The 25,952-nt window shown below is 46.8% G+C and overlaps 1 protein-coding gene across 1 annotated transcript; it reads left to right on the top strand.

The window, feature by feature from the left end:
* The first annotated feature begins 19,979 nt into the window (after window positions 1-19,979).
* Window positions 19,980-25,336, top strand: LOC119287951 (probable lysophospholipase BODYGUARD 1). The gene is made up of 3 exons (XM_037567565.1): window positions 19,980-21,233; window positions 21,592-21,797; window positions 24,500-25,336. Exons 1-3 carry the CDS (start codon window positions 20,250-20,252, stop codon window positions 24,825-24,827), a joined length of 1,518 nt encoding a protein of 505 aa, XP_037423462.1. The 5' UTR covers window positions 19,980-20,249; the 3' UTR covers window positions 24,828-25,336.
* The last annotated feature ends 616 nt before the right edge of the window (window positions 25,337-25,952 follow it).

The following is a 25,952-nucleotide window of genomic DNA, read 5'->3' as shown; positions in this document are numbered from 1 at the left end:
GAAGCAGGCTACGATGATCAAAGAATGGAGGAGGAAAGACATGATTATGATGGCTCCGGTGACCCAATGATGGTGCAAGAAGGAGACCGTGATGACGGCTCCGGTGACCGAACCGAGTCCGGCCAGGTATATATATTAGTTAAGCCTGTGCTGACTAGCTAATTGACGCATTCATTATTTTGGTATATGTACACATATTAATTAACTCTCGTCTTTCTTCTTTTTTCTAGCCCTCCAGATCGAGCACAACTTTGGTAAAGAGACGAGGCCCGAAGAAAAAGTTGCGCTCGGATGAAAGGTTTGAGATCACAGCAATCGCGCGCAACGGCCAACCGATTGAACCCATCCGGACAAAGGAAGCATTTGCTGCTCAGTGCGGGGTTCTTGTTAGGGACAAGATCCCGATCAGCATCCGCCAATGGTATAAGCCTAAGAACGAAGACCCTGAGGTGTCTTATGTCAATGATATGCAGAAAGATGATCTTTGGACCGAGCTGAAGGAAAATTTCACCCTACCGCCAGAGGAGGATCCGGAGAAGCCAGTTAAAGAGGAAATAATCAAGTCTCATGCTCTTAAGAAGATGGCAGACCTATTCAGGAGGTGGAAGAATGAGCTCAAAAGGTTTGTCGACAAAGAAGAGACACCAGAATTCATCGGTAAATATGAGAAGATCAGAGATCACTGGCCCGCATTTGTGGCCTACAAGACATCGAAAAAGAGTAAGAAGATGTCGGCGACAAACAAGCAAAATGCTGTGAAGAAGAAGCTTCACCCTCGCACGGGGTCAGGTGGCTACCTCAAAGCCCGGCCTAAGTGGGCCAAGGCTGAGAATGATCTGCTTGATAAAGGGATCGAACCAGAGACAATGAACTGGCCAGACCGTTGCCGGACTTGGTTCTTCGGGGCTGGCGGAACCTTGGACCCTGTATCAGGGAAGTGCCTTTGGACGGACGAGCAAATGAAAATACCAGTCAAGAGGCTTCACACTATATCGATGCAGCGCAGCAAGGGACGTTCGTTCCAGACAGAGAGAACGACCAGCTCACAATGGCCCTCGGGAATCCTGAGCACCCTGGATGGACACGAGGCACGCCAGGCTCCGTTCCGTGGAAGGCTGGGTTTCCGGACGCAGGCGGTTACAAATGCCAGGAGAGGAGGAAGAAAGTGCAGCAGACCGAACTGCAGGCGCTGCACGCAAGGGTACAAGCGATAGAGGAACGAGAAGCAAATCGCAGCGAACGAACTGCCAAAGCTTCCCCCAAAGCTGCCCCGCCATCTCAGCGGAGAAGCAGTGTGGCTTCCACCGAGCTGCTTCAGACGGAGCATGTCTTGACGGCTCCTGCTAGTTACCCCGTCGATGCTATCATGGAGTCTCAAAATTGACACCTTATGACGCAATGGCAGAACTTAAAAGTCAAGGCGGCTGTCGGCTCTGTTTGACCTTCTGAACCCGGCGCAACTTTTCACTGTCGTCCGATTCCAGAAGGATATGCCAGGGTGACGGTGGAAGAAATAATGGAGGGATTTTAGGACCTCCAGCTTGACCACCCTACCGGTGAAGGGGAGACTCGGCTGGGTTCTGCTCTGAAGACTCCATGCCTATGGCGGAAGGAGTTCATCAACCTTCCGAACTGGACGCCTCCACCTCCTCCTCCTCCTCCGGCGAGTCAGGGCACTCCGCCTCCTCCGGCGAGTGACGATCAGGGCACTCAGCCTCCTTCTCCGGCGCGTGGCGGCACTCCGTCTCCTTCTCCTCCTGCGCCGGCGCGCCCGAGCAGCCAGGAGCCTCCTCCTTCTCCGCCTCGCCAGCAAGGGCGGAAGAGACCCGCCGTCGCCCCGGCTGCTCCGGCGCGTCATAGTACTTCTCCTCCGCCTCGTAAGAAAGCACGAAAGAAGATAGCCGCAGCCGCTCCGTCTACTCCGGCGTCTAGCAGTACAACCAGAGGCGGGAGGCAATACAGATATGGTCTACCTCTCAAGCCTCTAGAGGAGTTGTCGTACGAGAGGACCGAGGAGGAAAACGCGAAGATCGTGCAGACCGAAGTGAAGGACTTCTTTGAAGGGTTGAAAGCAAAGAGACATCCACCTCCGGAGGAGAAGGTAGATCCAGTGAAAGCAAAGCGCACTATCGATGCCCTGAGGAAACCACCAATGTCTCCACCGAAAACCAACTATGAGCGCATTACTAAAAAGGCATATCTCGAAGCGGAGCGGTCGGGAAGTACTGTCAGTGATCAAAGGTTAAAAGAACGAGCAGCTTGGAAAAAATTGCCCATCTCGGCGAACAAGCAAAGCAATCGTGCCCCCCGCTCAATGTGTCTAGCGACATCGTCGCTAATGCTCCGGGGACGGTGCCCGGTTATAGCAATCTTAGAGATTACCTGTCTGACGATGTACATTTTGATTTCTTGGAGGTGGATGAACACAGATACGAGTACGGGAAGCCTCTCGTCAAAGATGAAAAATCTCTAACAACGATGATGTGAAGATTCCATAATTGGTACATGAAAACCTGCAAAGAGTCTGGGGGGACGAATACTTTGTATTTGAGAATTAAAGAGGAGCACGACCTCGTTGGAACTGATCTGTTGCCTATTCCATTTGAGGAGTTCTTCGAGTTCTTCAGTCAGAAGGCCCTCGATAAATTAACGGTCTTTTGCTACTGTCTGTAAGTACTATTTCTGTCATTAAGTCTCTATATATAGCTCAGCTCTTTCATTGCATATATTTATAATTAATTATCCTCACTATATTATGCAGATTGAAGATTGTCGAGTGCAGAAAACAAGAAATGTATGATATTGGGTTCATTAACACAAATATCATAGATGAATTTCTGGTTACAAAGAACACCGAAGAGGCCGAGGCCAACTTGCTACAATCGTTGATCAAAAATCAAAACAAAGATTTAATACTCTTTCCTTACAACTTCGAGTGAGTGTTACTGTCGTGTGCATATTCGGTTTCCCTTATTACTCGAGCGAGGTTATAGTAATGTAATTGATGAGTTATGCATGCATGCGCAGCTTCCACTATGTTCTTCTGGAGATTAAGCTTGAGCGGGGACTAGTAACCGTCTTAGACTCGAGACGAAAAGATCCCGAAATCTATGCGGACATGACTAAAATGCTCAACAAGTAAGTTCAATCGATCATTATCGCACCATATCGGCAACTTTTTGTTCATTTCCTGATATCTCAAGTAATAATTATTATTTTCTTTGTCTTGCAGGGTTTGGAAACAGTTCACCGCAGAAGCTCCGGGACTGCCGAAGGAGCTGCATATACATACCCGAAAGTAAGTACTACTAGCTAGCTAGTTTCGCGCATCTCCCATTGATTCTATAGCTATACTTTCATCAATGCCATTTATAATGCTTCATTATCAGTTTGATTGACCTCAATTTCTCGTAAAGTGCTTGTGGCAGGAATAAGGGAATGATTACTGTGGATACTATGTATGCGAGTTCATCTACAACGCGACTTTGAAAAATAAACGGGGCTACTCCTAAAAGACAATATGAAGTGCGTAAGCAATAATATTCACAATTTCATTTTATTACATCATCATTTCTGTTGAGTTTCATTCATATATATGTATTAACCCCCTTCTTCAAATTATACGTCGCAGATGCGGAATGAACTCCTACCACAAGATCGCATGAAAGCAATTCAAGAGGAATTGGCGGGATTCTTTCTTGACCACGTCATCAATAAAACCGGAGAATGCCATGTGGAAGTTGATTTCAAATGCTAGGGGATTGTAAGAGATCTTACATATTGTATATGTATGTAGCGAGTAGGGTCGGATAGATAATACGAAACCTTGTTCTTCGACCAATCTCTCGGAGAAGGAGAGGTCGATCGATCACTTCTCTCGGTATGCATGACGAACTTCTGTACTTAATGGTTTCCTTCATTTTCTTACTAGCTAGCGTGTCGAGGGCCTCTCTATGTACAGTATGTAGCGTCCACCAAGCACGGATATAAGAGAGGACACTTCTCTCTATTAATTAGCTAGCTAACACAATATATGAAACACCTAAATTAACCCCCAAAACCCCCAACCCCCCCCCCTTTTAAAAAAAAACAAAAACCCCAGCCCCTGAAATGCTAACGCGTGGATGCCTTTTGGTCCCGGTTGGTGCCACCAACCGGGACCAAAGGCCCTCCTGCCTGGGCTCGGCGCACCGGCCACGTGGAGGCTCATCTGTCCCGGTTCGTGTTAGAACCGGGACTAAAGGTCTAGGGCATTAGTAACGACCCTTTAGTCCAGGTTCAAGAACTGGGACAAAAGGCCCTAACCAACCGGGACGAATGGTTTTTTTTCTACTAGTGTATAGACGCTCTGAACGTACCACAATTGCCTGGTTACACAGAGGGTCCCCATGTATGGAGGAACTCTTGCCTTTTGACCAGTGGCAGAGCCCGGAATTAAGTATCAAGGGGAGTAACAGGGACCAAACAATACTAATACATGTATTTTTATCTAAATTATATATTGTTCATCTACTAACTAGCACTCACTCTGTGGACGGCCCGACTCGCTGTTTTCCTCTCGTCTCTGCGGCTGGAACCCTAGCCGCCGCCAGGGGAGGCCGATCTTCCAACACCGTTCTTCGACAGCTCACCCTCCGTCGGCGACCACGGTCGTTGGTGGTGAGGGGAGTCGCCGGATCCACGCATGTGGATTGTTTTTACTCCCTCATAGTCTAGGTTTTAAGGTTGTCCATCGTCTTTGCTTTGGCGGCAACGATGACATCGCTAATAAAGATTCTTGGGATCCTTCCCTGACTAGGCCATCGTTCCTATGGTTGGGATGGATTTGGAAACAAGTCTATTCAAGCAAGGATGGTGTGGCAGCGGCGGCATCCTCGTGGTGGACTTGTCTCCTCGGGCTCCTCCGTTGCAACGATGTTTGCTCCAGCATCGGCGCGGAGCTTGGTAGGTAGTCCAGGAGCGGATGTAGATTGTGGTCTGCATTGATGACATCTGGAAGACGGAGCGTGTGTTGGGCTCGTGGTTCGTGGATTACATGTATGATTTCCTCCTTAGGCATTTTATTCATGGTGGGGTGCCAGACCTGGAGTTCGCTGGCGTGTCCGAGGTGTTGCCTCGGTCTGATTCGTTCAACTGCAAGGGCTTCACTTTTGGTGAGCCACCGTGGAGGTCCGCAAAGCTGCATATCAACGATGGAGCCGCATCGATCTCGTGTGAGGTGGTGATTCGTCATTCTTTTCTTCGGTGGCTGCTGTGGTGGTGCCGGAGGTAGGTGAGGGGCGTTGGTGTCAAGCTCAGAGATGTTCTGCTATCTTTTTAATTTTGTCATGTCAGTCCTTACTTGACTTGTATTTTGTTCGTTATGATATGAATGATACACGTATTATCATGAAGAAAACTAGCAGCAAATCAGTGATCTTAGAGGGTGCCAGGCCCTGCTGGTCCCCCTGTCTCTGTCATTGCTGTTGACTATAACACTATAATTCTGGAATAAAACCTTTTTTTCTCGAATAAAAAAGAACACACACATTCCCCCACCTTGAAGAAATATGGGTATCCTTCTAGGATACCCATATTTTTGTGTGCATCGCCCAGCTGCAGCTGCCTGCTGGCTAGCATGTGTTTCACGGACGGGCATCGTTGCGACCATCGACCGAAAGCGCAGCCTAGCCCGTGGACGCACTCGGTCGGCCGCTACGTAGTCGTACGTTGCGTTGGTTATACAGACCAAAATGACCAACCACCGTACACAAGGAGGACACCGCCGTTGGCATGTTGCGGGCGCGCGCGTACGGAGCCGAGCCTTTTCTAGGCTTGTAGCTGTGGTGGTTCGGCCAATGACACACCGGGAGGCGCTTGCGTGCGTGCCACGCCCGGCCGTCGAGCGTGTGCGGGAGGAAGACGCACCGGGCGCTCTCGTTTGGCGCCGAGCGAGCCGGCGCGCGTACGCTCGCCAAACGGGCGGCACACGCACACGTAGCCATGCACGTACGCCCCACAGCCGTTGCCACTAGCGTCCTCCGTGTGCTCAGCAGCGGCGTCGATGCACACGCGCCCCCTGTCAACTTGCAACACAAAGGAGAGTACGAGACACACACAAGGAGCGCAGAGACGACAACGGACAATTTGCAAGGTCGTTTTGCTGACAAACCTTGGTGCAATCTATACTGAAGATACCATTTATACCGAAGTTAAAGTCGAATTAATGAAGAAAAATGTGATTTATTCGGCGCGTATACTAGCAATGTGCCCGTGCATTGCAACGAATCCAAAGAAAAACGATACATATTCACAAGTTTGAAAGAAAACAGTCTAGTTTTGAGATACATGTATCACTCAAAATATACTATGTTTCACTCAAAATACATGCCTTGGGCTGTTTTGATGAGGTAAGGGAGGAATGTGGTTGGTTTCGAGATACCGAGGGGTTTTCTATAAATTGAAGCAGAGAAGTGGGGTATTGTTGCAAAAATGCCACAACTTACCTCAGTCGTTAGATGCAGGTCTAATGATCGGAAATAACGGATGTCAGACATACCATCATCACCAACTTAGTCTTTTATAGGAGTAGAGATTTAGTACCCTTTGAATTTTGGATAGTATTTTGTTTTTGGCTTACAAGGCAGGTGCACTGTCGATTTCATTAAGAGAGAAAAAAATCAAAAACAATATAGAATCATTCAAATTTTGGATAGTATATAGATGGACTTATTGTCTATAATACGATGTTGTCACTTCGCTAGATGCTTCATGTTGATCCTCGCCGAGACCCGTGGGGACAATATCGCTTGGTAAACATGTGCCCATTTTGTTGTAAAAACAACATGGTATTCTGTCGCTTGCGATGGTAGCCGTGCGAGAGCTAGAGAAAGAGATGCCTTGCAGAAGCACAAGAACTGTTGATGAAAATCAAGGATGGAATGGGCCGGGTCAGGACGCTGGGTTAGTGTCCTGGCCCAAAAAGTCGAGGCCAATGGGCCAAGTGTGTTGGCCTTAAATGATATAATCAATCAGTGGAGCCGGCACCATGCGACCTGATGGACCAGACGGGTCAACCCGACGGATTTTTACAACTCACATGCCTACCGACCCTCATACCAGCTAGAGGGACACGCGCGCTTTGCCGCGCTGTTTTTCTTTTTGTCGTTCTATAGGCATTCCATCTAATTTATTGAACAATGCATCATATATTAAGCTTCCAATGTGCCTTTTTCAGAAGAAGAAAAATCGCATATAAAACATGATACTACAGGAAATTCCCTTGGATTATGGTAGTATTTACCAAACTCTACTTCCCTCTCGCAACATATTAACCATTCTTAGGATCATGAAGAAATATATTGCAAAACTATTATTTCTGACAACTCTCCGAAGCTCTAACAATCCATGAATCCTGCATGCCATCCCAAAAGAGAAGCTTCAACCATATGTTACCATGAAATAATATGAGTCATCTTCAAATAAAAAACTGGTATCCTACAAAGGAAAAACAATAGCTAAGCATTCAATATGTTTTGTGTTCATTCTCTTATGTAGCACATAGGAGATTGTAAGACAATGATCGCATATTGCCATAAATCAATCAATCCATCATTTATTTGATGGGCAAAATACCAAAATGGAGGACATGCACAAGGACAATCTTACTACTATCATCAAGATATTCTTCTCACCTAAACTTTTTTTATATGCCAATTTTGTTATATACACTCCTAAGCTTTTGCTGCAGGACTGGCTTGATAACTCTTCTTTATCTTCAATCAAATGGCCGATGATATTAACAATAATTGACCAAAAGGCACCTCTAAGTTGTATAAATTTGTTGAAACTAATCATATTCATTATAATGCCTATGTTCATAACATCTAAAAAACAAAAACTATTTCCAAGACGACCCTTGTATACACCTAGAGAACTTGTCCAGAAAAGAAATTTAGTATTCACCTCTAAGCATGTTATCGGAATATCTCTTCCTTATCAAAGACTATTAAAAAAGCATCAGCAGACCGGACTGATGTAACAACAAAAAGAAAGGAAGAGTGGCTCAATGTGCAGCTTTGCTAAGAGATGTCAATTGGTACAAGATAATCTACCATAGAACCTGTTCGAAGATTCTTTGGCATCAAACTGTCACCCGAGCTATGAGAAGTACACATTGTAGACTTGGCATAGATTTTTTTGTTCTATTTGGATAATCAAGTCATCAAACATATAAAGGGATGCATCATTTCACTCAGGATTCCTCTTCTTTCCATACCCTTTTCCTGGGTTATTGCTGGTGGGTTAATGTTCCTGCCAAAGATTAGAAGTTTCTTACTTTACCGAGAACTGTCTCATTTTTATTGTTTGTAATAGAACTAACACAGACAACTTTTGTCTTGTGCTAAATGTAATTGGAGAATTTGGAGAAATCCTTACCAAATGTTGCAACCATCCGCAGAAAGTTTTATTCTCCCCGGAGTCCATGGATATACACTCAAACTTCTTTCTCTACCAGAATAGGATTTCAACAGTGCTTAACCTGTAGTTACCTCTGGTACAAAATGTGCTTAGTTACCTGCTGCAAACAAAGCAGAACAAACAAAGCAGAACAAAAATATTCAAATGTGCTTAGTTACCTCCTATTAAGTTATTGCAATGTGAAGGTCTATTGCAATAACTTAATAGGAGGTAACCATAAAGTATAGCATGACGTAGTTCCACCTCATGCATGCATGTGTAGATTTTATGAAAGAATATTATAGTAAACATATCTGTGAAAAGGATTCAGTATATTCAAGTACTTAACACAGGTTGGATACAATGCCTCACTACAATGCTAAGGACAAAAGAAATTTTTTGGCACATAGAACATCTGCACTTGGTATTCACACCAGAGCCGATGACATGTTCGATGCAAATAACAGAATGGTTAGTGGCAAAAGGTAGGTGAAGGCTCATTCGGAGAAGGGGAAATGAAGCAGGAGCAGAGCTACTTAAAGATGCCATATTTTTTCATCATTAACCCATCAAAGCAAGCACCTACAAAGAATGTGACATAGGGGGTACTGAAGTCGCCGAAAACACCAAGTATTATAAGACGGGGGATTCATATTTATAGGAGAAATTTTATGGAAAGGAAATATGAATCTCCAACTAAAACATGGCCGGAATAGGAAACATAAAGGTATGGGTGATGAGAATTTTCTTCTATACATATATAATATCATACATGAAAATTAGTAGCACACACTGTTTTAAATAGCCCGCTATAGCTCCGCTATAGCACGCTATAGCGTTTACAAAACGTCTTGGGCTAAGAGACTTTGGTCCAAACAAATGAACAAACATTTTAAATAGCGCGATATAGCTCCGCTATAGCACGCTATAGCATTTGAAAGAGGTCTGCCGCTAAGATGCTTAGCGCGCTATTTAAAACTATGGTAGCACATCAGTGCACTGGCTAATCAGAATGCTTAATAATTGATTGAAAGAACGACATTTCCAATAGAATCTTCAGAATAGAAGAAAAGGTAAGGATATGTACTATCCAAGTTTGTGATTTCTATATTGGAGCAGCATTAGATCCATGAAGGACTAAGAGTATAAGAAAAATATAGAAAACACACATTATTATAACAAATTTATATTCACGAAATGGTACGTTGATGATCCATCATTCTTTTTGAACCACAAACTTGCATTAAGTTCACAAAATGGAAGTAAATAAACTTTGTCGACATAAAACCGTGAAACAATCTTACTGTTATAAAATGATAAGATCTATGACTTACATCAATGACAACACAAAGTTTAAGGCATTTGTATGCAGTTTTACAGAAAGAGAAAAGGAATCCTTTATTGGACTAACACAAACAATTCAGGCCATATGTATGCCACTGTTTAACAGCAAGGCATGAATGCCTAATATCATGATAGCCTTACTTTCGTACAGCCTATATCGGGAGAAATAGCTTCATGTCTTTATTTTGTAAGTAAGAAAAGAAGTTCAGAGATAATAGCTACATCTTCTGATCTAAAAATGGTAACAAATAATTTAGGCTATCTATTATATGTAGTTAAAGAAGAAAGATATCAGCAGATGTCCAAGTGGAGCTTGACCTGACCATATGAACATGTACAACTCAGTGACTTATGAGGAAGCTGCAGGCTGTGAGAACAAAATTTTGACGAAAAATCAATGATGAAAAAATCTACTATACTTTCTAGTTTGTGGCTTCTAAAATTTTGTTCTTTTTGAATAAAATTTGGCAGCTTAAAACTTTGTTGGTTTTATGGCGACACAAATTTTGTAACTATGAATATGAGAACTTTACCAAACCAAATAAAATTCTGAATTTCAAACCTTGGTTAGCTGTCTTCAGGAGTATACTGGAACCATAGAATTACATATGTCGCGCGCGCGATTTTTCCGCGTCCGCTGGAGCGCCGGGAACGGTAGCGCGCGCGCTAAAACCACTACTTTTTCGGCGCGGCGCATTTATAGAGCGCCTGTTGGAGATGCTCTCACTCCACCAACCCATCCAGCCGCGCCGCCGCTGCCGCCCCGCGCCACCCCATTTTTTCCGGTGACCGTTCCAGCGCTTCCCCGGTCTCTTCCTGCGCGGGAATTTTGCAAGCCCAATTTGCTATTGTGAGAGGACCGGCTAGATTTTGGTATCAGAAGATGCTTTGGTACATAATGCATGTTTGTGTGATCATGCACAACATGATCATCGAGAATGAGCGTGGCCAAGATGTAGACTACTCTCAGTATGAGCTCTTGGGACATCCCGTGTGAGTGCGGCGGAGGGCTGAAAGGGTGGCCCATTTTGTTGCCTTCTATCATGCCATTCGACGTCCGGCAGCGCATAATGAACTCAAGAAGGATCTCATTGAGGAGTGGTGGACTTGGAATGACAGCCGAAGATCATCATGATTTGTGTGTTTGATGTTGTGTTGTTGAACTATTTGTTGTATTTCTCAAAGTACTATTTGTTTGATGAGTTGTAATAAATTGAATTATTCATTTGAACTTGGTTGTGAATGATGTTTGTGATTTAAAAATTATGCCATGTCTTTGTTTTGTGTGAAAATGCAACAAATGTGGATGCACGGCTGCTCGCGCGCGCTGCATTTTGGCGCACCGCTGAAGCTGCTCGTGTGCGCTGCATTTTAGCGCGGCTGCTGGAGCCAGCGTTGCGCCCCGCGCAAAACCTGGCGTTGCGCACGCCGCAAACCAGATTTTTGCGCGCTGCGCGTTGGGCGCTTGATGGAGATGCTCTGAGAGCGAGCACTTGATAGTACAGCGCGCGGGAGCGGGCGCAGCAAATAAGCGGCGCGCGATGGCGTTTTCGCCCGCGCGCTGAATTACATATGCTGCGCGCGTGATTTTTGCTCGTCCGCTGAAGCGCCGGGAACGGTAGCGCGCGCGCTAAAACCACTACTTTTTCAGCGCGACGCGTTTATAGCGCGCTTGTTGGAGATGCTCTTACTGGGCTACCCAGCAAGATACAGATCATATCTAACACAAGGTAGCAACAAACCATACGGAAATATCAGGAACAATAACTGAACTGTATCCAAGTAGTTCAGATAGTTACTTGTTTCCTGACTGATTTTGATTTGGATGAAAGGTGCCACTAATTGTTGGTAGGGAGGAAACATCAAGCATATAATCACCTATTCACCTTGGTAATGTTGGGCATGAGTACCTTGAGTGGGATGATGTTGGAACTCACCCGTTGCCTCCACCTGTCGGCAGCTGCTCCCCCTCATCATTCCCATACTTGTCGCAGATGTAGTCGTAGTTGAGGAATGACTTGACGACCGCTGGACCGCTAGCCAGTAAACCAAGGCACAACTAGGGTGTGTCGTGGTGGCGCGTGCGTGGGCGACCTTGAACGCGGCACACGGAGCCGAAGAAGCAGAGCAAACCCCAAGACCAGCCGCCGCATTCCACGCCTCCACCCATCCAGCAGACTAGAGAGGCCGATGCGAGGAATAAGTCTCCGGCAACAGCACAGGCAGCCGCAAGAACACCGCCGCCCTCCTCTGCGAATCAAAGAAAAGGGCAAGCCCACACAGCCACCGCTGCCTATGCAATCGCCAGAGGAACAGGAGAACGGGAGGAACCAGCGATAGGGTAAACGAGGCCTCACATGCCAGGAGTCGAATGCCCATTTACAACTGACCATACCCAAAACAAGGCCCACGTACCGCCTTAAACACCCCTGATGCACCAGAGGCCCCCATTTCATGGGAGCTTAGTATCTGTAGCGATTATCTCTCTCTGTCCCTCGTTTTATCTCTCAAGCTACGACTCACACACACCCTTCCGATGGCATAACACACATCCCACCGAAAACACAATCTAGCTGGACCTAGAGAGTATAGATCGATCACATGGATACAACCGGGACTAATTATTTATCCAAGGTTACATATGAGGAAAGATTAGATCTTGTCATTTTACTGGACTGTGTAAACAAAGCTGTAAATCTAAATTCATTGGATTTTGGGTCAGCATCATGTACCCAACGGATCAATGAAACCACATTTTTTGATGAAATGGACGGACACATGGCCTCACATATTGACCTTGGGGCCATGGGGCAACATCCAAGGCGAGGTCCAAGTCGGCCCATTCCCATCTTGAGACAGAAATGCCATAGACAACATATGTTTTTGTCAAGGAACACACCCCACGCTAGAGGGCAGACCATTGATTGTAAAAATGCAAAAACTGAGGGTGTGCAATGCCATTAGCATCGGGTCAACACCATTGACATAACCACGATGCTCTTTCTTGATTTCTACCTTCATCGATTTTCAGCATCACGAAGAGCTCAGGAATTTGTTTCGTCATCCCTTGCATATTATAGTTCATCACGAAGTTCCAGTAACTTGGTGATGGTGACTAGAGAACTCTATCAATCACTTTCTTATCTGGAAGGTTAACTCCCACTTGATTCAAGCGATTGTAGTACCCAGACAATCTGAGCACATGCTCACTGCTTGAGCTATTCTCCTCCATCTTTTAGCTATAGAACTTGTTGGAGACTTCATATCTCTCAACTCGGGTATTTGCTTGAAATATTAACTTCAACTCCTGGAACATCTCATATATTCCATGACGTTCAAAACGTCTTTGAAGTCCCGATTCTAAGCCGTAAAGCATGATACACTAAACTATCAAGTAGTCATCATATTGAGCTAACCAAACATTCATAATGTCTGCATCTGCTCCTGCAATAGGTCTTTCAGCTAGTGATGCATCAAGGACATAATTCTTCTGTGCAATAATGAGGATAAACCTCAAATCATGGACCCAGTCCGCATCATTGCTACCATCATTTTTCAACTTAGTTTTCTCTAGGAACATAGAAAAAACATAGGGAAGCTACAACGCGAGCTATTGATCTACAACATAATTTGCAAAATACTATCAGGACTAAGCTCATGATAAATTAAAGTTCAATTAATCATACTCCCTCCGTTCCTAAATATAGGGTGTACAGTTTTTGGCACGAAAATTAAAGAACGCAAGTGGAGAGAAAATTTCACAAGTTTTGGGCGATATTACTCCTGACTATTTGACATGAGAAAATAGAGGAGATTACCTAATATAAGGAAATGTAATCAAATCCCTTAAAAAATTATCCAAACGAGTGGTGCAATGCGATACACCTTATATTTTGGACTTTTTCTCAAAAATCTATACACCTTATATCAAGGAACGGAGGGAGTATTACTTAAGAACTCCCACTTAGATAGACATCCCTCTAGTCATCTAAATGATCACGTGATTCATATCAACTAATCCTTGTCCGATCATCACGTGAGATGGAATAGTTTTCAATGGTGAACATCACTATGTTGATCATATCTACTATATGATTCACGCTCGACCAAGGTTGGAAAAAGCGGTAGGCGTAAGCGAGGCGGTTGGCCTTTGCCTAGTGCATAAGCGGTGGTTAAGCGCCCTGGGCGCAGCCTAGGCGATTATGTAATTTTTACTATTAGGGTGTATATGTGGTTATTATATGTGTATTTTATTAATTTAGGGCGTATAAGCATGTTAACGACCAGCTACTATGATTTGAATATGGCCCTTTTGGCATATTAGTGCAATATGGCATGATTTCTCGCTTGGGTAGACAATTTCTTACTTGCTCTGCCTAGACTTCTTCTTATGCCCTAGGCGAGGAAGTAGGGTCATTGCCTAGTGCCTAGGCGTGCCTAAGCGCCTCCTAGGCACTGCCTTTTCCAACAGAGCGCTCGATCTTTCGGTCTCCAGTGTTCCAAGACCATATCTGCATATGCTAGACTCGTCAAGATTAACCTGAGTATTCTGCGTGTGCAAAACTGGCTTGCACCCATTGTATGTGAACGTAGAGCTTATCATACCCGATCATCACGTGGTGTCTCGGCACGAAGAATTGTCGCAAGGGTGCATACTCCGGGAGAACACTTATACCTTGAAATTTTTGTAAGGGATCATCTTATAATGCTACCGCCGAACTAAGCAAAATAAGAATATAAAAGATAAACATCACATGCAATCAAAATATGTGACATAATATGGCCATCATCATCTTGTGCCTTTGATCTCCATCTCCAAAGTACCATCATGATCTCCATCGTCACCGGCATTACACCATGATCTCCATCATCTTGATCTTTATCAACGTGTCATCACATGGTCGTCTCACCAACTATTTCTTTTGCAACTATTGCTATCGCATAGCGATAAAGTAAAGCAATTATATGGTGCTTGCATCTTATGCAATAAAGAGACAACCATAAGGCTCCTGCCAGTTGCCGTAACTTTAATAAAACATGATCATCTCATACAACACATCATGTCTTAGACCATATCACATCATGCCTTGACCATATCACATCACAACAAGCCCTGCAAAAACAAGTTAGACGTCCTCTACTTAGTTGTTGCAATTTTTACATGGCCGCTACGGGATTCTAGCAAGAACCGTTCTTACCTACGCATCAAAACCACAACGATTTTTTGTCAAGTGTGCTGTTTTAACCTTCAACAAGGACCGGCCGTAGTCAAACTCGATTAAACTAAAGTTGGAGAAACAGACACCCGCCAGCCATCTATGTGCAAAAGCACGTTGGTAGAACCATTCTCATGAACGCGGTCATGTAATGTCGGTCCGGGCCGCTTCATCCAACAATACCGCCGAATCAAAGTAAGACGTTGGTGGTAAGCAGTATGACTATTATCACGCACAACTCTTTGTGTTCTACTCATGCATATAACATCTATGCATAAACTTGGCTCGGATGCCACGGTTGGGGAACGCAGTAATTTCAAAAATTTACCTACGATCACGATAGATCTATCTAGGTGATGCATAGCAATGAGAGGAGAGAGTGTGTCCATGTACCCCCGTAGACCGAAAGAGGAAGCATTAAGTAACGCGGTTGATGTGGTCGAACGTCTTCGCGATCCAACCGATCAAGTACCGAACGCACGGCACCTCCGCGATCTGCACACGTTCAGCTCGGTGACGTCTCTCGAACTCTAGATCCAGCTGAGGCCGAGGGGGAGTTCCGTCAGCACGACGGCGTGGTGACGGTGATGATGAAGTTACCGACGCAAGGCTTCACCTAAGCACTACGACGATATGACCGAGGTGGAAAACTATGGAGGGGGCACCGCACACTGCTAAAGATCAACTTGTGTGTCTATGGGGTGCCCCCCTCCCTCGTATATGAAGGAGGAGAGGGGGGGCGACCGGCCACAAGGGGCGCGCCCAAGGTGGGGGGGTCCTACTCCAAGTAGGAGTGGGTTCCCCCCTTTCCTAGTCTAACTAGGAGGAGAAGGAAGGAGAGGGAGAGGGAAAGAGGGGCCACGCCCAACGCCCCTTGTCCTATTCGGACTCCCCTTGGGGGGCGCCACCTCCTGCTGTGGCCCCCTCTCTCTCCCCTATAGGCCCACTAAGGCCCATTACTTCGTGGGGGGGGGGGGTCCGGTAACCCTCCGACACTCCGGTTTTATCGGAAACTATCCAGAACACTTCTGGTGTCCGAACAACATGGTCCAATATATCAATCTTTATGTATCGACCATTTTGAGACTTCTCTTCATGTTCGTGATCTCATCCGGGACCCCAAACAACCTTCGGTACATAATATCACATAAACTCATAATACCAATCGTCGTCGAATGTTAAGCGTGCGGACCCTACGAGTTCAAGAACTATATAGACATGACCGAGACACGTCTCCGGTCAATAACCAATAGCGGAACCTGGATGCTCATATTGGTTCCTACATATTCTACGAAGATCTTTATCGGTCAAACCGCATAACAACATACGTTGTTCCCTTTGTCATCGTTATGTTACTTGCCCGAGATTCGATCATCGGTATCATCATACCTAGTTCAATCTCGTTACCAGCAAGTCTCTTTACTCGTTTCGTAATACTTCATCTCGCAACTAACTCATTAGTCACATTGCTTGTAAGGCTTATAGTGATGAGCATTGCCGAGAGGGCCCAGAGATACCTCTCCGAAACACGGAGTGACAAATCCTAATCTCGATCTATGCCAACCCAACAAACACCTTCGGAGACACCTGTCGATCATCTTTATAATCACCAGTTACGTTGTGACGTTTGATAGCACACAAGGTGTTCCTCCGGTATTCGGGAGTTGCATAATCTCATAGTCTGAGTAACATGTATAAGTCATGAAGAAAGCAGTAGCAATGAAACTGTAACGATCATTATGCTAAGCTATCAGTTGAGTCAAGTCCATCACATCATTCTCCTAATGATGTGATCCCGTTCATCAAATGACAACACATGTGTATGGTTAGGAAACATAACCATTTTTTATTAACAAGCTAGTAAACAGTTTTGACTTAGGACAAGACAATGTGTCCTCACATCCTTAAATTATCGAAGCTCCATACGAATAGGAACCTGGGGTTGATCGGGGCATTGGGTTGTTGTGTCGGGACTTTTATAGGTCATAGTTTCTGGTAACCAACTGGTCACTGGAAAATTTTGGTGACCCTCAACAATATTGGACACGGAAATTTAGAAGTTTTTGTGCTCAAATTATTTAATAATGGTCAAATAGGCTGATATAAATAAATTATAGCAACCAATTATTTTGGCTAGTGGTAAGGTTCGCGACCTATCATGTGGACGTCGCTGGATCGACTCAAAATCTTTTAAACTTCAGTTTGTTGCGTTATTCAAGCTCAGTAAAAATACTGTTGGTCATGGTGCGGTGCCCTCAAGTCAAGCTCGTTGTTCGCACACGAACACGTCACCGTGTATCCTCGATGCCGGGGGTGGTGCACCGCAGCTCACGTCGAAGGAGACCCGCCGGAAGCGCGATACGCAAGACAATCCGGCGGGTGCTTTTGAGGACCCGAAACCCCACACGCCCGGGAGGGACCCCGTCAGGGCGCGCGACGGCTATGGGCTGCCCTAGGTCGACCTAATCACCCCTAGGGCCTCGAGGTTCGTCGCCCTGCAACAAAAAGAACAAACGGAGAACGAGGAAGAAGAAGAACTAGGTTAAGGAGAAAAGATAAAACGATAAAAAGTGGTAGATTGATTGTTCAATTGTGTGTTGTTCAATCGGCCGTGACCCCTTAGATATATAAGAGGCGGCTGGACTTCCCGTGCAAGGAAAAGGCTTGGATTCATGTCCAAAACCCTAGTCAAATTCGGATTGCGTTTTGTTCGAACTTTCCAAAATTGTTCGGTTTAAACTGGCTGCACCTTGCGGGTCTTTTTTGTGGTAGTAAACGATCTCGGATGGATACGAGCCCAAAAGCAATCTTGACCGTTTCGACGAGACGAACAACTTTCATGTTGAACGTTATTTTGATCAGAGGTCATCTTGAGGGTCAAATTGGTCGCGCAAAACAGGCTATTCCCTCGCGCTACCCATCAGGCATGTGTGTGGTGGGGCGCGCCACATCTCGCCTTGTGACAAGGCTGCACTCCGATTGCTCTAACTTTTGCATAAAAATTCGGATTTGAACGATTTTTATATCAAAATCAATCGTTTCGACGAGACGAAGACAATTCATGTAGATCATTTTTCCATTTAAGGTCGTCTTGGGGCTTAATCGGCCAAACTGTACTCTGAATATAAGATCTTAGTACTTTGAGCATAGTTTCCGCCTTCGAGATGAAATCGGACGGCGATGACCCAAACTTCAAAGATGTTCATATCAACACTACGGAACTCTTTCATGTAAGATCACTTCTCCATTTAAGGCCATCTTAAATAATTTCTTGACCGTGCCAAAATCTTGTGTCAACACTCGTGACCTCCTGATGGTTACTACTCTTATTACTACCCACTAGAACAGAAAGCACTTGTTGTATAAAATGGGTTAAATGTAATAATTTTGATGCTATAAAATTTGGCCGATAAAAATCTGGGACTCCTGAGTTTTTTCGGAAACTGGATTTTCTAGTTTCTAGCCCCTGCCGGGAAAAACTAGAGTCGAAATTAAAAACCTTGTTTTGAGAAATTAATTCAATGTGTACAAGTTGTTTGAATGTTTGATGATTTACCATTTTTATGTGTTCTGCTCTGTACAGTAAGCATCTTGCAATCTTGCGGACAAATTTGATGATTAGAAATGTGGTTTGAAGATATTATTTGATGACATCACGCACACTTTTGAATTCACGATTGAGTTACCTATACTAGATAGCTGATACTATTACACTCTAGAACCATACACCATATTACTTATTTTATTAATGCACTCTAAAGATCTTTATCAAGTTTTGTGGGTATTTAAGAAACTACAGATAGATACCATAAAAATAAAGACACTGATAGATATATGTTGAGTGGTGCCATAATTTTATTTGTCTTAAATTTAAATTTAATTTTATCTTAACAGAATATATCTCTAACCATATTTAAAAAATATCAAGAAAAAATATTTTTGATGATTAGCACTAGAATTGAATGATAAATATGAAACTTAACGTATATGCATAGGTATGTCATTGAAGTAGTTAGACTGAAAATATTATTGAAAATGTGAGTGCATATATAATGAATAATTTAGTGATAAGTAAAAAAGTTTAGTATGATAAATATAGATTGATTTACACATGTGGTGTGATATAAACATTCACTATTTATGTTTTCTTGGTTTTTAGATTTTTTGCGGTCGAAATCAACTTCTTAGCATTTGGCACCCCATCTTAAAAAAATTAAATTGTTACAATATCAAATGAAATAATAATAAAGTAAACTTTATCGCAACACTATAAGGACGAATGAGTTCAAATATAATTTTAAAATCATGAAATTTATAATTAATTAAATAAATATTGCAGTTGTAAACCATTAAGCTCCTTCATCTCATTCTTTCTCAAAAATAATAATCTTTCGCGACAACGTCGCCCGCTGTTACATTCCCTTCCCCGCGGCTTTAGATATTCGGAATGTTCAGCCCGCAGTTCATTGTTGTTACCGTTTCATAGTGAGTTATGTGACAAAATTAATAATTTATTTTTTATGTATAAAATAAATTACTTATTTAAACCTATGTCTTAATAAGTATAGTTCTCTCTTATTTTAAAAATAACAGAGAGAGTGCAAATACACGCAAACTTTCCTCCTATGATATGACAAATGTCGTTATGCTAAAATCTTACCCAAACAGTGGCATTCTCCTCTATGCTTTCCATCCCACAAGCAAAGTTTGAACCGTTCGTCGCTCCCGGACGGCTAAGCCATGAGCTAATAAATGCGAGTTAACCCAAAGCATGGAGCATATACACACATGACCCGTAACTGTAAGTGAGCCCTCCCCATGAAACTCGATTGAATGCACGGCCGGGATGGAAATGACCCGTAGCTTTCGTCGGTGTAATCAGTGATCACCGGCGACACGCGTTGGTGTTGCTCGCGAGCTTGCCCAATGCAACCCCACACTCTATTTAACCCCACCACACCCTTTGCCCAAACGCCCACAAAAAAATACAAAGTGTAGAGGAGAACCGGCCGCCTCCGCTTCGCTCCCACCGCGCTTAAATGCGGTTTGTTTTTCCGTAGGCGCGCTGCCCGTTTGCTCTTACAAAAGCCTCGCCCGTCTCACTCCTCTGCTCCAGCCACAGTCAGCTACTCCCGGTAGCGCACCCACCCCGCCTGCCAGTGCCAGCTTCTTCCCCAGCGGCCGGCGCGCGCGCCCACGCACGCACGCACCGGGACGTGAGGGCGGTCGAGGAGGAGCGGCCGGGCGGCAATGCACATTGCCACGTGCGTGTGGCAGGAGAAGGCGGCGGCCATGGGCGCGGCGGCCGGGGGCAGGGCCGGGGAGTGCAGGGTGTCGCTCGTCGCGCTGCTGCTGGCGGCGGGGCGCGCGCTCAACTGCGTGGTGAGCTTCGTGGTGTTCTCCTTCCTCGACGTGCTGGACATGGTGCTCTGCCTCGTGTACAAGGTGGTGGACTACGCCGTGGAGGCCGAGTGGAAGCCCTGCTACTGCTCGGCCGCGGCGCGCGAGGACGGCGGAGGCGGCGGCGTAGCAACGGGCGCGAAGGGGGCGCTGTCGTTCGTGGCCCCGCGGGCGGCGGCTGGGACGGCGGGGCCGAAGGTGGTGCGGCTGTCGTCGTCGTCGGCCAACAAGATGCAGCTGGAGGACGTGTCGGACACGCTCTACGTGCGCGCGTCTCTCCTCTCGGACGCCACGCGGAAGCCGGGCCCCATCGCGCCGGCGCTGACCGTGAGCCCGGCCATCGCGGAGCTCATCCGCGGCAAGATCGACCGGGCGCCGCGCCCGCCGCGGCAGGCGCCCTGCTGGTCCGACTGCGACTGCAAGATGTGCCACTCGTGGAGCACCGGCTCGCGCGCCTCCCACCTCTACGTGCACGTGCAGGCCCCGCCGCCTCCGGGGGCCGGGGCCGGCGAGCAGGAGGCGGTCATCTTCATCCACGGCTTCATCTCCTCCTCGGTGTTCTGGACGGAGACGGTGTTCCCGGCGTTCAGCCCGGCGGCGCGCGGGCGGTACCGGATGTTCGCCGTGGACCTGCTGGGGTTCGGGCGGAGCCCCAAGCCGGCGGACTCGCTGTACACGCTGCGGGAGCACCTGGAGATGATCGAGCGCTCCGTGCTCCAGCGCTACCGCCTCAAGACCTTCCACGTCGTGGCGCACTCCCTCGGCTCCGTCCTCGCCCTCGCGCTCGCCGTCAAGTACCCCGGCGCCGTCAAGTCCCTCACGCTCCTCGCCCCGGTACGTCTACGTTTCCCAGCCACTATGCGTGTGTGCCAGTGGCAGTGCCTGTGCCGTGTCCACCACCAGCCTTGCTAGCTGCGCATACGAAGTGCATGAACTTTGCCATGCATTTAATCGCCGAACTCCGTCTCCCCCTCCGGCCCTGCCGACCAACTTCCATTAGTGGACTGCCATAATACTCGAGTGGCCTGCGATCACGTAACAATTGAAGTCACTCGGCATGCGAATCACCCGCGCTAACAAACTCTGCGCATTTTGTAGTAGTAGTAAAAATTCCATCAACCGTGTCCGTTTTTACACGAACAAAAGTGTATGGTAGTAATGGTTTTTGTCTGTGTGATGGATGGTGGTGCAGCCGTATTTCCCGGTGCCGGCGGAGGAGGCGGGGGCGGCGACGCAGTACGTGATGCGGCGGGTGGCGCCGCGGCGGGTGTGGCCGCCGATCGCGTTCGGGGCGTCGATGGCGTGCTGGTACGAGCACGTGAGCCGGACCATCTGCCTCACCATCTGCAGGCACCACCGGGTCTGGAACAGGCTCTTCAGGATCCTCACCAGAAACAGGTGAGCCAACCGCATATATTATCTTATTATTTTAACTTTACTTTACTATATAAACAACAACGCTCGTGTAGCATAGCATATTTTCCTACTCTTCTTTTCCCAGTGGCAACACACACTCTATATACATATTTCCCAACCACCTGACCTGCCTGTCCTGGCCTGCATGTTCCTCGGCCGGTCCCGTGACAACCCAGTCACGATAAGTAACTGCACTAGAACTAGATAGACGTGCCCCACGCCCAAACGGTCGCCGTGCGCACAGGGAACACCCACACACACACACGCCGATAAGTAATTTTGAAGTGAAAACAATTTGCTTTGAAAGAAACCGCATTGCTGCGGCATTGAATTGGCGCGAGACTGGCGGATGAGCCACAGCTGTCGACCCCATTCATGGCGCCACGAGTCTCCCTCTCATCCCACGCCCTTTTTTTCTGCATTCGTACGTACACTATACCCCCTTCTGCTGCAGGGACGTCCAGAATTTGTCTTTAAAAATGATGGAGCAGACAGGCTATGCGAGGGGACGACGGCGACGGCGAGACGGCGGGCCAAGGCGGTCGCTGTCGCCGCCGCGCGCTATCTTCCCTTAAATGATCGCCCCCAAATGTTGTTCGGTAGCAACAGTAGGTGCATGCCGTAGCGTTCGTTCGTCCGGCCGGAATTCATTGGCACCCGCCATTCCGGCTGATCCGGGTGTCAAGTCGTCGTGCACCCTGATGATCACCATGCGTTTTCTCCGTGCGCGACGCTGGGTACAGTAGCGGCAGCAGGAGTGGTACGTGGTGGCCTGGTGTGGGTGGGTGGGTGGGTGGGAGCGTGGTAGTACGTGTGGTCGTGTGGAGGATGGATGGATGCGTGCATGCAATTCGGGCTCGGGCGCGGCAGTCGTGCACGTAGGTGAGCGCTCGCGCGCGCGCAGCCGGCGCCTAGATTGGCGGTGGCTCACCACCCGGCCATAAACGGCAGCCAGACGGGCCCCGCGCGCCATGACCCGCACTTACGCGCCACGGAACAAGACGGGCCGCGGAAAAAGTCTTCGGCCGGTACACTCACCCACCGTTGCTTCATCCTCTTTTGCTACTGTTCTGTCCTCGCAGTTACACCCTCTGCCCTCCTCGTGTTTTCTGGTTGAGAAAAACAGCTGGTCAGCTGCTTCACGGAAACAGTATATGCCTCGTTTTCCCACACGCCAAAAAGAAGAAGAAGAAGAATATATGCTTGATCACTCTATTCTAATCTAATCTAATGTGAGTAACGAGAAAAGAGCGTCGTTCTCTCTCACAGAAGCTGATGCGCCGGCCAAGTCTAATGTGATATACCATAATACTCCCATATACTCCCTCCGTCCGAAAATTCTCGTTGGAGAAATGAAGAAAAATGAATGTATCTAAAATTAAAATACGCCTAGGTACATCCATTTCTTCGACAAGTATTTCCGAACAGAGGGAGTATATCTAATTCGTTTTTGCCGTCTCGTTTTGCTCGCAAAGAGTATGTAGTGGAGTGCGGGTGCTAAAGTGAAGTGAAGTAAGTTCATGGTTGATTCGGTGCGTGGCCACGTACGTGACGGGCTGGGGGGGCATGTTGTGTAGCTGTGCATGTGCGCGGGGCGGGGGACGTGTCGTGTCGACGACAGTGAGTGCCCAGCTAGCTAGCTAGCTAGCTGCTGGTGCTAGTGGTACGTAGACATATGGTGTCTGCCTTGAATTGCTTCGGTTGTGGAGTCGTGCGGTCGACCGATCGGTCGATGGGCGGACCTAACACGACCAAACCGCATGTCTTGGCACACGAAAGGCCTCCTCCTCCTTTCCCTTATTTAGCCTAGCTAGTGGCTACATGGACACCGCATGCATGCTTGCTTGCTGCTACGTACGCCCAAATTAATCAAGCCCGTGTACAATACCAGTACAAGGTATTCATGGCTCTGCACAGCTTGCATGCTATCCTCATGTATACCTCTCACTGTTTTTCGAAGAAAGATGTACCTCTCATTGTCTCATCATGCACTTGTGCATACTGTACGTTATAAAAGATGGTGTGTGTGAGTCTCAAAGTCTTGTACGTATGATCATACGTATATTTGGCCGGCGACTAGCCAGCTAGGACGAACTGGTCACATGGCCGGCCTCATGACCCACTTGCCTAGCTTTGCAATTCACCAATAACTGCTGAGCCAGGGCAAATAATACATACTCCCTCCTCTGCTGGCGCGTGCTATACCACTGCACTGTACTGAAGGTAACCTGAAAGCTAGGTCAGTGGAGGACAGTGTAGGGGCAATGAATGAGCGTCTCACCCATATGCATGCATGCATGCATGCATGACTGACTGAGATCTAGGGAGTTAAGTTTGGCTCCAAGTCGCAATTTTTATTACTGGATCGCGCAAGTACACACGCATGATAGGGCCATACGTGCATGGTCCAGCAGGAAGGCAAAGCTACAAGTGGACGGAGTGAGTGCAGCAGTAACGGGTTCTACTTATGGTTGTATCACATGCGCTGCAACCAGAACGGCACCATGGCAGGCGATGCGAGCACGGGGCAAAGCAAAGATTTTTCTTCTCGCTTTCCATTAGTGGCAGCGCTGTACCGTTGCTCGCCGGCACATGCACGATCCATATATGGTCTGAGCGAGTGAATGCCGGGCGCTAACTGACTGTACTGTGCGTGTGTGTGTTGATGTATGGATGGGTTGCAGGATGCGGACGTTCCTGATCGAGGCGTTCATGTGCCACACCCACAACGCGGCGTGGCACACCCTGCACAACATCATGTGCCTCAGCGCCAGCAAGATGGGCGCCTACCTGGACGTGGTCGCCGGCCAGCTCAGCTGCAAGGTGGCGCTCTTCCACGGCCGCGACGACGAGCTGCTCCCCGTGGAGTGCACCCTCGCCGTCGGCGCCAGGGTGCCCCGCGCCCGCGTCACCGTCTACGACAACAAGGACCACATCACCATCGTCGTCGGCCAGGAGAAGCTCTTCGCCGCCGAGCTCGAGGCCATCTGGCGGAGCGCCGCCCAGGACTAGCCTCTGCCTCTCTGCCTCTCCCTCTCTACCTCACCACATGTACAACCCTACTACTGCTACTACTACTTCAACTACAGCGATCACCAGTCAGCAGCAACGGTGCACAGGAGGAGGAGGAAGAGAGGAGGCGATCAATGGCCCGTGAGAAAGGTTGCAATAACGATTACCCTGCATGCAAGAGCAGATGCCAGCCCTAGTAGGAGGAGGACGGGACATGGCAGAGCAACTCTGGCAAATCCTTTCCAAGAACTATAAATACATACAGCTGTATCATTTTCATTTTCTTCTTCTTCTTCTTCGTTTTCTCTCTCTTTTCTCCCTGGTAATTAATTAATTAATGATAAAGTGTACTTATGATTAATTTGTTTGATTGGACCAGCTTGGCCAACTATCGTCGTCGTCGTCAACAGCCACACCCCACACAACTGTAATATAATACTGTAGTATATATATATATATACTATGCAATGGAATGGAATGGACTCTTTCAAGGCCGAATTGATTAAGCAGCCGAAGTTGGTTTGATGGTTCATGTGATGGGACGGGTGCTTCGTACGTACATGAACATGGCCTGCGTTGTGTCGTGACGGGCACGGATTGCTCCGTCGGGGCCTGCTCCAATTTATTTCTGAATTGGGCGAGAGAGACCAGCGTCGCAGTCCCATTGATCGCCACCGGCTTTGTCTGTCAGTGTCTGCCTCCCCCCGATGATCAGTAACTACATCGTCCTTTAAGAAACAAAATAGCCTCATATTACGCGGACTGATGATTATTCGCCGCTGCGGGGGCTTCTGAACTTTCGCGTTTAGTCATACTTTGCCTCTACATCTCATTCAGATCAGGGGCGGAGTCAGGATTTGACCATAGGGGGGTGACGAAGACAATGAAGATTTTTTTTTTGACAATGACCATACTAAGAGGAGCATAAGATAATATGTATTTTCAATTAGAAAAATGTTGTTGTTTTTTCATTAGTTTGAATTTGGCTCGTGGCTCTTACACCTGAAACACATAGGATAAAGTCGAAAATCTTCTATGGTGCGCTTCAGATTTTAGCTTGTTATGCAAATTACTCAGTCCGTCCGGAAATACTTGTCATCAAAACGGATAAAAGGAGATGTATCT

The sequence above is a fragment of the Triticum dicoccoides genome, chromosome 4A, assembly GCF_002162155.2.
Source record: "Triticum dicoccoides isolate Atlit2015 ecotype Zavitan chromosome 4A, WEW_v2.0, whole genome shotgun sequence".
Lineage (NCBI taxonomy): Eukaryota > Viridiplantae > Streptophyta > Magnoliopsida > Poales > Poaceae > Triticum > Triticum dicoccoides.
The sequence above is the reverse complement of the archived record's forward strand: the minus strand, read 5'-3'. Positions and strand labels throughout refer to the sequence as shown.

What these genes read in the sequence shown, in the direction of transcription:
- LOC119287951 (XM_037567565.1), top strand. Translation starts at nt 20,250, where the DNA reads ATGCACATTGCCACGTGCGTGTGGCAGGAGAAGGCGGCGGCCATGGGC. An exon ending in CCCTCACGCTCCTCGCCCCG is followed by an intron (nt 21,234 to 21,591) that starts GTACGTCTACGT and finishes ATGGTGGTGCAG; the next exon opens with CCGTATTTCCCGGTGCCGGC. An exon ending in AGGATCCTCACCAGAAACAG is followed by an intron (nt 21,798 to 24,499) that starts GTGAGCCAACCG and finishes GATGGGTTGCAG; the next exon opens with GATGCGGACGTTCCTGATCG.